Here is a 15,711-nt window from a genome sequence, read left to right as displayed (position 1 = left end):
GAGGATTATGTTTCTTCATTACTTATAATACAATTCTTCCAGGACACTATTCTCTAATAATAAATAATTGAAATTAAAATAAACAACAAAGGAAAGTTTGTAAAATTTAGAATTTATTTGCCAATTATATTCCAGCTGTGAAGGGCTGGGATCAAAGCATTGATGCATTTAAATTAACTTTTTTTTAAAAATAGGCTCCATGAAGTTTGAGGGCTCTTTTAAGTTTCCTAGTGATGCCAGTATGGCTGTTACAGATTTCAGCAGTTGCATGAAGATGTCTGGTGTCACGACAATGCATAAACAAATGTGGAAGAGCAGACTTGACAGAGGCTAAATTTAATTGCTTCAAATCATAGTTAAAACTAATTTCTCCAAAAAACCCCTCATCCTAATAAAGTCTTACTCTTGAGTCAGTGCTCCCAGCACATGGCCAGATGGGAACTTCCACAGCTCATGACCTTTGTTGCTCAGCATCTCCACTGGGATGCACAGACTGAACCCACGAGCCTTGCTTCAAAGCACTTTGAAATGAATGGGAGTCTTTCTATTGAATTCTGTTGAATTTTTGGATTGGGCCTATGGTCAGCAAAGGACCTGTGGTTTGGCATCATTTTCGGTGCTCAAAAATGATATGTAGATTATGTATATAAATATAACAATTACCCTTAAAAATGTCCCATTTGTCCTCCTAAATGGATATGTGTTCTGATTCCTATTTCACGTACATCAGGTGTACTCCAGTTAAAACTTCTTTATAAAGTTATTCCTGATCTACTTTGGTCTAAGGGAAAAATGAATCAGAACCAGGGTTACCTCAGAATTTACAGTATTACTTCTCTATAATTACTGTAGGCTAGGCCTTGTGTACTCCATTGAAAGCTGAACTTAAATTTTGGACGCTGGATTCTGTAGCACTCTTGCGGAAAATCCTGAATGTTCTGAGGCAGCTTCACATAAATTAGGCCTTGTCTACACACACTGGTTGTACCAATTTAACTAAATCAGTTTCGAACAATTTCAACTGATGTAGATAAATCAGTGCAACTCCCTTGTGCAAACACTTATTTCAGTTTGAGTGCTTTAGATCAATTTAGCTTAAGTCATTTCCATAACACTTTATATAACATGGGGAATGTTTTTTCCCTTCATCTGATGAGGTCTCTTGTATGATTCTAACTCTTCTGATATCATCCATGCGTCTTCTCCTTTCAAATTGGCTTACAATGCCCTATTCATTGAAAAAAACACATCTATACAAAAAAATAACACTGGAAGATATAGTGCTATCCTTATAAAAGTATGGCAGTGTTAGGAGTCCCATGAGGGCTTCCATCTTAAAATAAGTGAAGTCCTGTGGACACTGATTGTGGTCACTGCAACCACTTTAGACACATTACATTTGTTTATTTTTTAAATTCCTGTTTCATCACTGGTAATGTAAAGCAAAGGATCATGAGTGTGTACACTTGATTCTGCTAGGTCTGGTTGGACTGCAGTTTCAAGGCACTGGATCCCTATGTGCAAATATCATTTTTAAAACTAGAAGAATGCTTTCAAACTTAAGAAAGGGCTGTGAAGATTTACTCCTCAGATGCACATAGACCATAGTACATATGAGTCCTTATGGTTACAAATTGTAAAAGATTATGGTTTTCTAGAAAAAACTTATGTTGAGGCTTTTATAAGCAAAAATTAATCTTTTAAAATTCCTAAGGAGTCTCATGGGACTTGCTTTTGGACTTGCTGCAATAAGCAGCAAATTAATTTTGGTGGTTAATTTTGAAATTGTAATTAATTGCCAGTGTGTGTGCAGGACTTCGCAAGTGTCACATCAAAACTTATTTGTAAAATAAGCCTTTGAAATAGCAGCATTGTGCAAGTCTATACAGAAAACATGAAAAATGGAACTGCAATTCAATAAATTCTCCAACAGCTTTGTAGGACTAGAAGTACTCTGCGCACACACTACTGACAGGCACGTTGCCAATATGTCAGAGAAGCAACATACTTTAGCCACAAGATCTTTGTTTATTTGATTATTGTGTCAGTTTTCCATTCATGGTTCAGTCACCTCAAGGTGTACTTTTTGACTTCCACGAAATTCAATATAGGTATCGATATGGTGTATGAGTGTAGTGGGCACAAAAGAAACTCAGGATAAAATGTGTGGCCTAGTCTAAGTGGGTAGGAAAGCCCATCAGGAAACACCCATCTGATGATTCTCTTACTCATCTTAATGTTTCCCCATGGGATGGAAGTATGAAATCGTGAATACTGGACATCTTATGTTTTTTCTCCATTTCTGTATATTTCAATAGTTGTGGCATCATTCATCTGCTTAATGAAATTGTTAATAAAAGGATGTTCTTCTTCAAGTGCTTGCTCATATCAATCCCAATTAGTTGTGCACGCGCCCCATGCACGACCCCAACTGCAGAGCACCTACCCTAATCCCCGGCCGAGACAGGACTTTTTTAGAAGATGCAGCCACGATGCTAGGACGAGGCAATCTGGTCCTCAGACAGGCCAGAACCAGGGCCCCCCCAAACCATCGGCATGGCCCAAACAAAACTTTTGAAGGTGCACCTGAGGGCAGAGCACCAGTCTCCTTACAGGATCCTTCCCCACCTTTCTCCAACCACCTCTCTTAATTCCTCCCTGCGTGGTCCCGCATAACGTCAGACCGCTGGGTCCTACGCACGGTGGAAAGTGGATACTGACTTCAATTTGTTTTGTCCCCCCCTTCCCACCCTCCCTCCCAGTCCCTCTTCAGCGACCCCTCTCACGAGCAACTCCTTCTACAGGAGGTGCAGACGCTCCTGGCTATCGGAGCTATAGAGGAGGTTCCAAGGGATATGAGGGGCAAGGGGATTTACTCCCGTTACTTCCTAATCCCCAAGGCATAGGGGGGGGCTACGGCCCATTCTGTACCTGCGCTGACTCAACAAATTTATGGTAAAGTTGAAGTTCCACATGGTTTCCCTGGGGACCATTATCCCTTCCCTGGATCCTGGAGACTGGTATGCTGCCCTCGACATGAGGGACGCATACTTCCATATAGCGATCTACTGCCGCATAGGCGCTTCCTTCGCTTTGTGGTCAGTCAACGACACTTCCAGTTTACTGTCCTCCCCTTTGGCCTATCCATAGCACCAAGGTTATTTACAAAGTGTATGGCTGTCGTAGCTGCCTCACTCTGTCGACATCGAATCCAAGTGTTTCTGTACCTCGACGACTGGTTCATTCGGGGTCGATCCAAGCTCCAGGTGCAATCCCATGTTCGGTTCACCATGAACTTGTTCAGACAGCTGTGCCTGCTGCTCAATGTCGAAAAGTCCACTTTGCAGCTGACCCAGAGAATAGACTTCATCAGAGCAGTCCTGGATTCAGATCTCGCCCAGGCGTGCCTTCCACATGCCCGCTTCCAGTCCATGGCGAGCATTATCCATGGCCTCCGAAGCTTCCGGACCTCAACAGCATGCACGTGCCTCTGTCTACTGGGACACATAGCGTCTTGCACCTTTGTGACCAGACATGCCGGACTATGCCTCTGTCCACTTCAGGCCTGGCTGTCCTCAGTCTACCATCCAGGTCGAGACAATCTAGACACGGTGCTCATGGTACCGATGGAAGTCTTAACCTCCCTGACTTGGTGGCTGAACCCCAACTTCGTATGTGAGGGGATGCCATTCCATGCCCCACAGCCCTCCCTAGTCATAACCACGGACGCATCATCTCTGGACTGGGGTGCTCACCTTGTGGACCTTCGGACAAAGGGCCTTTGGTCCACACAAGAGATAACCCTGCACATCAACGTACGGGAACTGAGAGAAGTACACCTGGCATGTCAGGTGTTCCGCGAACACCTTCAGGACCATTGTGTCGCAGTCTTCACAGACAACACAATGGCCATGTTTTTCCATCAACAATCAAGGGGAAGCGCAATCGTCTCCGCTCTGTCAGGAAGCCATTTGCCTGTGGGAATTCTGCATAGCCCATTTGATTGACCTGGTGGCGTCATTTCTCCTGGGAGTCCAAAACACCTTGGCAGGTCACCTCAGCAGGTCCTTCCTGGCTCACGAGTGGTCGATTCACCCAGGCTTTATCTATTCTGTTTTCCGGAAGTGGGGGTTTCCCCACATAGACCTTTTTGCCTCTTGCGAGAATCGGAAGTGCCAGGTGTTCTGCTCTCTCCAGGGGCACTCCGCGGGCTCCCTATCGGATGCCTTCCTGATGCTGTGGAAAGATCATCTGCTGTGTGCCTTTCCTCCATTCCTGTTGGTCCACAAGGTCCTTCTCAAATTGCGAAGAGACAATCTTGATCACCCCGCATAATCTTGATCGCCCTGGCATGGCCCAGGCAACATTGGTACACCGCTCTCCTTGATCTGTCGGTGACCACACCAATTCCACCCCCGTTGCAGCCTACTGTGTCATCTGGACCTGCAATCCCTCCATCTCACAGCATGGATGCTGCATGGCTAACTCAATCTGAGCTGCATTGCTCCCGCTCGGTGCAGCACGTACTCTTGGGTAGCAGAAAGCCCTCTACTAGGTACACGTATCTGGCCAAGTGGAAGCGTTTCTCCTGCTGGTGTGCCCTGAACAATACTGCACCTCTGGAGGTGCCAGTACCTACCATCCTAGATTATCTCTTGTCCTTGAAACAGCAAGGCCTAGCAGTTTCATCCATCAGAGTACACCTAGCAGCAATTTCGGCCTTCCACCCGGGCGAAAACGGGCGCTCTGTTTTCTCCAATTCCATGGTCAGCAGGTTTCTCAAGGGTACCTGCAAATTTGGCATCCAGCCCCTACATGGGACCTCATCCTGGTCCTATCCAGGCTAATGGGTGCCTCATTCAAGCCGATGGCCACTTGCTTGCTTCTGTACATTTCCTGGAAAACAGCTTTCCTCATCGCTATCACCTCGGCAAGACACGTGTCAGAACTTCGAGCCCTCATGTCAGACCCACCGTATACGGTGTTTCCTAAGGTGGTGTCTGCCTTCCATGTCAACCAAGACATCTTCCTTCCGGTCTTCTACCCGAAGCCACACGCTTCTCGATGAGAGCAGCAGCTGCATTCCCTAGACGTTCGCAGTGCCCTCATCTTTTACATCGAACAAAAAAAAAACCCTTTAGGAGGACAACCCAGCTGTTTGTAGCAGTGGCAGACTGGATGAAGGGCCTCCCGGTCTCCACACAGTGCATCTCATCCTGGATTACATCATGCATCTGTGTGTGCTATGACTTGGCTGGTGTCCCAACTACGCACCTTACTGCCCACTCTACTAGGGCTCAAGCTTTGTCCTCCACCTTCCTGGCTCATGTGCCCATACAGGAGATCTGTAAGGCAGCAACTTGGTCATCAGTACATACCTTCGCTTCCCACTATGCGATAGTGCAGCAGTCCAGGGGTGATGCTGCATTTGGTTCAGCGGTCCTTCACTCCGCGACATCTCACTCCGACCCCACCACCTAGGTAAGTCTTGGGAGTCACCTAATTGGAATCGATATGAGCAAGCACTCAAAGAAGAAAAGACGGTTAATCACCTTTGTAACTGTTCTTCGAGATGTGTTGCTCATATCCATTCCAAACCTGCCCTCCTTCCCCTCTGTCGGAGTAGCCGGCAAGAAGGAACTGAGGGGGCATTGGGTCAGCAGGGGCATATATCCAGCGCCATAAGGGCGCCACTCCAGGGGACGCCTCAGCCGACCCACCGAGTGTTGCTAGGGTAAAAATCTTCCGACAATCATGCACACGGCGTGCGCACACTTAATTGGAATGGATATGAGTTACACATCTTGAAGAACAGTTACAAAGGTGAGTAACCGACTTTTTGATAATTTATGCGTGTATTACTTGTGGTCACTCTCCCTTGTGTGTTCCTATAGTCTCCAAACCTAATGATATTTCTAATGGTGGTTCTCCCCTGCTAATCCTGATACTGTAGTCCTTTGAGGGCTTGAACCTGTGGCACAGTCACTGACCTGAGATAACATTTGGTGATACTAACCCATCAAGATTATAAAGGCCACACCATGAATAGGCCTGGTTTTGAGAGGTACCTGAATGTATTTTTCTAATGTAAAGTACACTCATAAGTCGCTGTTTACATTCTGGAAAATATGACTTTTCCTTTGCTTCTTGCTTTTTAATATACTGCAGGAGTATTACTGAGTTGATAACATGTCTAAGAGCCCTACATCTAGTTTGGAATATTAGATCCCATGCAATGTCTTTTGTAACGAGGCAGGTTTTTTCTCTATATTCTTTGACAGGTCTGTAGATGTCCTGCGACTTTATTGCTAGGAAGTCAACAAGAATAGTAGATGATTCAAAAATATAACTAGTATTCTGATATAAATGGGCTGATCTACACTGAGGTTTTTTTCACTGGTGTAGACACTGATGTAACTGTAATATTGCAAATCCATAGTTTAGATGTTTCAGTCTCAGGAAGATTGACCTTCTACACAGCAGTTAATTTACTCTTTACCACTTCAATGTTTCTGAAAATTTTCCTTCTTGCCTGTCCTCACTTATAGTACTTTTCATATTAAACTCCGAAATTAAACACATGCTTTATGCTTCTATTTCACATGATTATTTCACAAAACTATAATTTTCCTACCTAAATTTTAACCAGTGCCCTGAAACAACTTATTTGCTGGCCTAATAGGAGACTAAGGAGTCAATTAATAAAAGTTTCATGCATCATAGGCAGGTTTTCTACAGAGTCTACTCAGAAAAAGTAATATATCTTCACATTTGTGAATAAGACACTATACACATTCAACCTAAACAGATATTCATACTCTATTATTGTTTTTAAGAGGTTGTTCCTCTATATCCATGCACATTTTCTGTTGCAAAGGGTACAAATCTGTGAGGGCTCAAGCTATTTTAGTACATTTCTTTACCCCTTTATAGTTGGTCATTTCTTCATTACAAACTTATGGATACATAGAATAAAAGGTATTGAATCAGCAAAAAGATGTGTTCATCATTAAATAACAAAGAACCTAAGCTAAGAAAAATATCCAAACTTCAGTATGTTTAACTTCTCTTGGGACTGTTTAGCCTTATGCCTTATGCTCAGGTAGTTACTGAATGGCATACAGTGTTTACATTTTTATAAATTCTTAAAAAAAAACCTAACTTCACAAGATGCATTGATAGCGTGGGACATTTTCAAAATATTTGTTTTCTGGCTCTCTTCAGTGTATTGTGCTTATATTTTTTGGGCTAAACATGGAGTAAATATTCTTGCAATCATGTATCAGAGGGGTAGCCGTGTTAGTCTGGATCTGTAAAAGCAGCAAGGAGTCCTGTGGCACCTTATAGACTAACAGACGTATTGGAGCATGAGCTTTCGTGGGTGAATACCCACTTCGTTGGATTGCAATCATGTTATTAACAATGCATCAGCTATACCTTTATACTGAGAAGTATGTCAGCAAGACTATTTTTTGTGATTTTCATCTCAGAGATGCAAATTGACAGTAGCTGCCAGGGACTTTGTTAATTTCAGTACTCATAACTTCATTTCCCCCCTATTCCTTCTTAAGCTATTATAGCCTACAGCAGGGATAGGCAACCTTTCAGAAGTGGTGCGCCAAATCTTCATTTATTCTCTCTAATTTAAGGTTTCGCGTGCCAGTAATACATTTTAACATTTTCAAAAGGTCTCTTTCTATGTCTATAATATATAACTAAACTATTGTTGTATGTAAAGTAAATAAGTCTTTTAAAATGTTTAAGAAGCTTCATTTAAAATTAAATTAAAATGCAGAGCCCCCCAGACCGGTGGCCAGGACCCGGGCAGTGTGTGTGCCACTGCAAATCAGCTCACGTGCCGCCTTCAGCACCCGTGCCATAGGTTGCCTACCCCTGGCCTACAGCATGCTCAGGGATATTACTTGATGTTACAATGTTTCTATTGATCATTGAAAATTAAATGTTATTATTTATTGTTTCATTACTGTACTCTGGATTTTTTTCATTGTAGTATGTCAGAATAGATAGCGGTCTATATGAGATTATATTTTGCACTATGTACTCTAGTAGTATGAATTATATTCCACACAAAAAAGCCAGGCAGCACATAAACTGCTTTTAGACATAAACCACATGAACTTTTGCCATTGACTTCAATGGGAACGGGAATTGGGCCCAAGGAACATTTTCTTATAGCAGCATGTGTACAGTACTGTATAATAAAAGCTGTATTTTTACAGAAATTTTAATTCTAAAATATCTATTGCAATAAATACTTATTAATTGTAACTACCAATTTTTAATTCCTTTATTTCCTGCCCATATTTTTTATGTCTGCTTTTAAGGGCTTGATCATGTACTTCAGTAGGAGTTCTCGTGTAAGGATTACTCATGTGAGTAAAGGTTTCCAGGGTCAGACCTTTAATTTATAAAATGGGAGAAAATGCGGTTACCTTTGATGAGAAGTGTTTTGTTTTATTCTTCTTAACACAACTCTCTTGCCTTTGATGTATAGTTACTATTATTTCATTATAAAATGGGTACATTCCTGTTGCTAACACTAGATTAATCTGAGGGTAAAAATCTGTTTGATTTTCAGTAACCAGTAAATACTTGCCTATCTATTTCCCAGATGATGACAGGTCTTGCTATACATCTTAAATTGTCATTGAATCAAGCATTGTATGTGTGCAGCCTGAGTTTTAATTAAATCATATATAACCAAATCATATCCTTTTAAGTAAAGGAGAACGTTAGAAGAATAGGTTGATGAAATGCATTCTTACAATATTTTTAACAAGCAGAGTTTTACTTCTGCTTGTCCTCCTAGGCTAGATTGTTTTAAAGTTCTATTGTTTATTTCTATGGAATGTCAAATTTGTATGTCATGTGTCTATTGGGAGTTGTTGCTTTGTCACTGTTGTTTAGCAGAATGCAGACTTTTAATCCTGAATTGTGTAAATGGCATATTCCTCAGATTTGTCTGGCATTTAAGGGGTTGATGCAACTATAGTTGATTTCCCCTTCCTTCCCACCCCATTTTAATTTTCAAAAGTGATTTAAGAGCCTATGCCTCATTGAAGGTCAATGAGAATCAAATACCTTGAGTATTTCTTGGCTGGGTCAGTTTAGCCCTTCACCCTTATATAAATATGATGCAGTTTGCTTTATAATGTTATTTTGGGTGGACCTTCAAAACCCCTACACTGCCTGCTCTGCGTGGACAATAAAATTCTAGAGCATTTTTCATAATGGGATTATTTTATCCCCAAATAAGTGATCTTTGTCAAAAAATTCCTATCCCTAGCCTTTTCTACAATGGGTTTTGCATTTGTTGTCTGCCTGCGAGATGTCTTTTCTTCAGAAGTGGCTGAATTTCAGTGTTGAAGTTGCGTGCTTATGTGGATATATGATGTGAAGTATTTGATTTTGATTAGATAGCTTCTCATTAAGGTCCAGATCCTGTGTATTGATTTCAGTGGAACTGGTGCTGCTCAAAATGTGTAGGTGAGGTCCTATTCAAAGTGTATAGTGGTGGCAGAATGATGCTCTGTATAATTTATTTACTTCTTCCATAGACTACTTAGATAAGAACAAATAAATATATGTGTACATCACAGCAACATATTTGAGATGTTGATCAGTGAGTTCTCCATTTTTTTGCTTCTTGCCTTTTGAATCTATTGCAAATTTCTCTTTGCAAGCTATTCAACATCCCCAAATTTTGCTTTTGCTTTAGCTCTTATGGAGAGAAACTTCCGGGATGATCTGCATACCTGTTTTGAGCAATGTTGTGTATGGTATGGAAATCTACTGTTCTACCACAGTTAGATTTTTAACCAAGCTTAAGGAATTAAAACCTGAATGGTGATCTTGAAGTATCAGTGGCTTTATGTGGCAGTTTCCTAGTATTTGAAGCTTCCATGTTGGTTTGCGACATCTAGATGAAGTGGCTTTAATTGTGTTTGTTATGGGTTTTTTTTATAACAGCTTCTAAAACTTCAAACTTAATCTTAATCTCAGACTAGCTTTTTATAGCTTTCAAGCTTTCTTAGTGATTTGTATGTAGGCCCCAGTTCAGTAAAATATCCCTGTGCAAGAGGCAGAAGCGGCGCCAGGGTTTCTGGCGCCCTAGGCAGAATTCAGGGGGCGGCATTTTGTGCGCTCCCCACGGGGCACGAGGGAGCTTCCAGTTCCACTCCCATCGCGCCGCTGAAGAAGGACCCTCTGTCGAAATGCCGCAGGCGACAGCGGCAGTCATTGAGCTGCTCAATTGCTTGCCGCTGTTTTCCGCAGCATGTCGGCAGAAGGTCCTTCTTCGGCGGCGCGATGGGAGCGGAACCGGAAGCTCCCGTGTGCCCCATGCGGAGCGCACAAAATGCCGCCCTCCGAATCCTGGTGCTCTAGGCGACCGCCTAGGGTCGCCTAATGGAAGCGCCGGCCCTGGCAAGAGGGCACTTAAGCATGTGCTTCACTTTAAACATGTGCTGAAGTTCCATTAGAATCAGTGGACTAAAGCACATTCTTAATCTTAAACATATGCTTAAATTCTGTTTAGAAAAGGGATGTATTTAAGTATGTGCTGTAATACTTTTCTGAATTGATGTCCTCTAGAGGAATAGCTGTCTGTTGAAATGCCTGTTTTCTTTTGCACATATGGATACCAAACAGCGTTGAAAGTAGCTAACACAAACATTACCGGAATAAATTTAAGACCTGAATTAATTACATAAAAAGTGACTGGCTAGAAATTGACTAAATTTTATCTAATTGACATTCATTCCCAATGCTGTCAGATGAAAGGAAAAATACAGAGATGGGAAGAAGGTGGAGAGCTGTGAGAAGGCAGAAATGTTTGTTTTCTGTGTTGCTAATGGGCTCCTCTTATTAGCTCAAAATAAAAACTGTTAAGCTAGTGTTCAGCATGTGGATTGATGTAGTAGTGAAATATGGTCATATCTGGCTCTAGAATGGGTTGTTTTAAATTTCCTAAATAGCCTTAAGCAGCCAGGATTTTTTTTAAAGGAGGTCCTGGTTTTTCTTATACAAAGGGACAGTAAACCACAGGTTCAGCCCTTTCATTTTCATTCCCTCCATCTTTGAGTTATTATATCTCTCTACGCTTCTCTGCACCTTAGTGGGAAATTGTTTTGGCTCTAATATAGAAATAGGTATTGCTCAGTGCCTTAGTGTAACACCTACTGTGAAATTTAACAGAACTTTTAACAGTTTGTTTAGTGGTGGTGGTGGGAACTAATATGGGCCTTGTATGTTGTCCAATAGCATCACTGATTTCTCTCAGGTTGGCAGCTGGCACTAACATCATGCTGTTCTTTAGGGATGCTTTATTCCATGGTGTCTAGCATCTCCAGATACTCTAACAATGTCAGACAAAGCAAGATCTATAGCGTATTCCTCCTATTCCTCAATTTAGCAAAAGCCAGTGATAATGGACTACAGTATATAATGAAGTGGATATGGCCATTAACTTTTTATTTTTTTATTATTTCACTTTTATAGTTGCTTTCATCATTAACTCCATTTTATTTTACTACTTTGTGCGTGACTGAGAACTTCGTTCCAACCTAGGATACAGTATAGTAGTATTAGATTGGTTTGGACGTATGTGACTTTAGTGAAGTGTAACATATTTATAAGAGAGGAACTCTAGTGACAGGGTGGTAACTATAATTTGTAATGTGATGTAAAATAAAATCGCTCCCACTGTTCTCACAGAGTATAGACATTTGAAATGCTCTATTTACTCTTTTGGCACCAGTTTAAAGAGAGAGAGAAAGTGACAGCATTGCAGCGATAAAAGGCTATCAGTATCATAGAGGAAAATAATCAACATGAAATCAACCAAAATAATCAAATATATTTTTATCTTTTGAGTTTGTCATTCTCTTTTCCTTTCTGTTCAGTCCTAGACAGGGCTCTAGCTGCATGGAACCTATAGCAATACATTTTATGAAACACAATAACCCTCACCAAATAACTCTCAATCCTCTGTAATTAGATTACAAAATAATTTCCCTGTAAACTAGAGTTATAATATTATTCCAATACAATAGTTCCCACTATTTTCTACCCTTCTTTCTGGGTGTATCAGATTAGAGGCAAAGTTAAATGACTGCTTTGTTGTCATAGACATTCTAGGAACACAGAAGGGGTCTTTTGACAAAAGGAAATACCTTATATTATGCATACAGTTTCCTTCTCCTGTTTTTCTCTTGCTCCAAGAATGGAGTGTCCTTTTGCCTATCTCCAGCAGCCAGAAGTTGTATGGCATTCTGCTTGAGTGGATCCATCCTGTAGGAATTGTCTGTTTTTTATCTTGTTGAACATAAAACACAATGGCATTTGTTCAGGGACAGGTGTGCATTCCACTGTATACTGTAAAGCTGTATTATATATTTAGCTGCATTTACCTTAGACAGTGAACAAACTTCAACACAGTGAAACAGAATAGTTTGCAACTTACTTACCATTCTCTCATTTTTTATTCTTAAAATTTATTTGCAAAATAATTTCTGCAAGTAATTGATGGTCTGTAGATTGTGCACAAAACTGTTAGTTTTGACTGGACATACAGGTAATACCGTATACCATACCCTGACTGGACAAGTGTAAGCAATGGTAAATCACATTTCTGTTACATGAACTCTGGAATATGATTTCAACATTTTCTAAGATTCATTTAAAATGTGCTCTCTTTATAAACATTTCTGTCAATAAACTCATTTGCTCAGATATTCATAGAAAATAAGTACAAAGGGGGTGTGAACACAACAAGCATTTGAATATTTGCAGAATGTTTTTTGCAGTATTCACTTAGCTGTAGTTCTAACACAGCCAAATTCTGTACTGTCAGATTGTTAGACATGCATTTTACCTATGTCTGAATCAAATATAAAGTTTTGTCCATACTCAGTTCTTTGCCCAATGTAAATATGCCTAAAATTCTATACATAACACTTGAAAATGTGGGAAGACAGCAGTAGAATGTCAAGTGAATCTCCTCACTGAAAATGTAAATACCTGTTTATATTCCAGGCTAACAGCACTCGCTAGTGCTACCAGAAACCAGCCAGAATTGACCCCATTTATGGGAGCACCCTCTCTTAGAAGACAAGCTGAAATGCTTTGGATTTCAATGTTACTTGTGTTACATAATTTGTGTAGAAAAAACTCTGAACTTCATACTGTCTGTGTTTTGCATCAGTTTTTATACTAAAGCACCAGCCTGGGAAATTCTGTCTATAAAATGTATTTGCTGTAGAGTTTAATATTTGAAAGAGAAAACGTAAAATTTACAAAATTACTTATGTGATTTACGAACCTCAATCCAATTAATTTTCAATAGGACTATGGCTCCTATCATTTACACACTTTTGAAAATTTTACTCAAAGTTATTAACCATCCTTCCAATGTATAGGCAAAAAACCCCTATATTTTTCCCCAAGCTCACTGGCCCAAATATTAATACAGTGCATAGACGTGAACTAAATTTTCAAGTGATCATATTATCTTTTTCAGTCTTTGGTGACAGCCATTGATGTTGTCCCAATCCCTCCTGGCCTTTAATTAAAATGAAGAAGAAGCTTCAAAGAAATGTTGAAAGTTCTCAGTAATGTAACCCAGAGTGTTAGGGACAGAATCAGTGGCTACCAATACCTTGTTGGTTTCTATAGCACAATTAACTTGAATGTAAATACTTATTTTTCAGGTATATGAAAATGGCAAAGACACAGGGGAGATCCTAGTTTATATCAACAAAAAAGAGATGGAGAATAACTGTAGGAATCAACCCAGTGTTATGATGGATAGGGTAAGTTTAGATCACTTTTTATCCTAAAGTATTAAGCAATAAAAATATTAAGAATGAAAATATTTCAATTTTTGTTCAGAAAAGTTGGACTCTTGTAGTTTTGGTTGGTGAGTATTGAGAATGCTATAGACCCTAAGTATCTTCTCCCTATATCTCAGACTCTGAGGTTTAGCAGTATACCCCAGACTATTATGCAGCATAGATTTATACTTTCCCCATGCTTATTTGTAGACATTTCCCTGCATTAATGATATACTACTATCTGAACTCAGAATTCTGAGATATAATGATGACATTTACACAAAGGAAGGGCTCTCCGAAGAAGATTGACAACATCCATGCATCTGATCACCTTTACAGGGAAACGGGTTACTTACTGATGCCTGCTTATACTGGCATTTCTAGCCTGTAAATCATTAGTAGACCAAACATGCTGGGTTTATCTACTTCTATTAGCAGCCTGATCTTGAGTAGGAACCAGTGGATTTATCCCTTGCAGTATTACCCTCGTTTAGTCCTTGTACAAACAAAGTGGTTTCTAACAGAATCAGTATGTGCAAAATCTCTGTCCTACCTGAAAGACCATTTAACACCCTGTTGTGTTGTGCGTTCAAGTTCAGAACTTCCATTCTATTTGGCTCCTTTGTGGAATAGTTTGTACCCTCTTGCAGATGCTTTCATACAGAGTGTCTATGAACTGTGCTATTATGTCAATAATTTTACAACCCCACCAAAACTCACTAGGATTTCTAAATGCAATACCACCCGGTCATTTTTTCTGTCTGTCTATCTTATACATTTATGATTTTTCTCAGCTAAAAATGATCACTAAATCTTGTACTTGTCTATTCTCAATCAGTTGTTTTTTGGTACATACTGTAACTGTCAACATGTGTGATCCCTTATAAAACGAAGTAATAGCAGTATGTTAATAATGTAGAAATAATATAACTTGTAGCATTTACACAAGCTGCACATATATATTTCTGGTTGTTTGTCATCTCTACCATGCTAAAAAAAGTGTAACGGTTTGTGATCATGCATAATGTCAACTATACGTTAGTTTATCTGTCTCATAGGGTATGAGGGGATTTAACAATTCTTAGATATAGTGTACACTCACATTGTTCCATTGAAGTCAATGGAGCTTTGTTTGGAGCTAAGTATTTGTCCTGTTGTTTGTACAACACTTTGACAATATTAAGCACTCTATGAGTTCTAAGTGATGGTATTATGACCATAAATTGACCTTGAGACTAGAGTAACAATATGTTTAGGTATTTTCAATTGTGTTATTTATAAGGGAATGTAGTTTTTGTGAAAGACATTTGCTTGGTAGTTCTGGAGGTGATAATCTAATTGTTCACAAACAGAGAATCATCTAATTTAATAACTGACTGGAGGGTTACCATGTTCACTATTGCTACAAAAGCAGCCATTAGTAGGCTTCTTGGTGCCCTCCAGGCTTCTCCTACATATACATGAGAATTGAGACATAGCCCCAGTCCACTGCTTCTGCTCCCTTTAGATCAGGCTCTCAGAATGAACAACCTAAGCTCTCTAATCCACAGACTGCTACTTGGGAAGCACTCCACCAGTTAGGCCTGGTAGTATCCGGTGCAGCTATAGTCCAGTCGGCCTTTCTACATATGACACCATTACAAGTCCTGATCCTCTTCAAGTGGGATCATAATAGGGACTTTAATCACCAATCTTTGCAACTCATCCCAGTCCAGAGGTCCCTGAGGTGGTGGCAAAAACTAATTTAAGGAAAACCTGTGTTGGATGCAGCTGTGATAAAGATCACCTCAACTTCATTTCTCAGGAATAAGGGACACTCATATGTTTGTCAAACTTCTCCCAAGGCAAGTAGTCTCCA

General features: G+C 40.2%; 1 protein-coding gene across 4 annotated transcripts in view; it reads left to right on the top strand.

Annotated features, from left to right (window-relative positions):
- The window catches only part of DCDC1 (doublecortin domain containing 1), a 434,351-nt gene that overhangs the window by 179,886 nt on the left and 238,754 nt on the right, over nucleotides 1-15,711 (top strand). For all 4 annotated transcript variants that reach the window (XM_045012463.1, XM_045012462.1, XM_045012461.1 and 1 more), the window contains exon 11: nucleotides 13,731-13,832. In XM_045012463.1, coding sequence (XP_044868398.1) covers nucleotides 13,731-13,832 — 102 coding nt within the window. The remainder of the gene's footprint in view (nucleotides 1-13,730; nucleotides 13,833-15,711) is intronic.

Source organism: Mauremys mutica, chromosome 4, assembly GCF_020497125.1.
Source record: "Mauremys mutica isolate MM-2020 ecotype Southern chromosome 4, ASM2049712v1, whole genome shotgun sequence".
In the NCBI taxonomy this organism is placed as follows: Eukaryota; Metazoa; Chordata; order Testudines; family Geoemydidae; genus Mauremys; species Mauremys mutica.
Note: the sequence above shows the minus strand (reverse complement) of the source record. Positions and strands in the feature narration are given on the sequence as shown.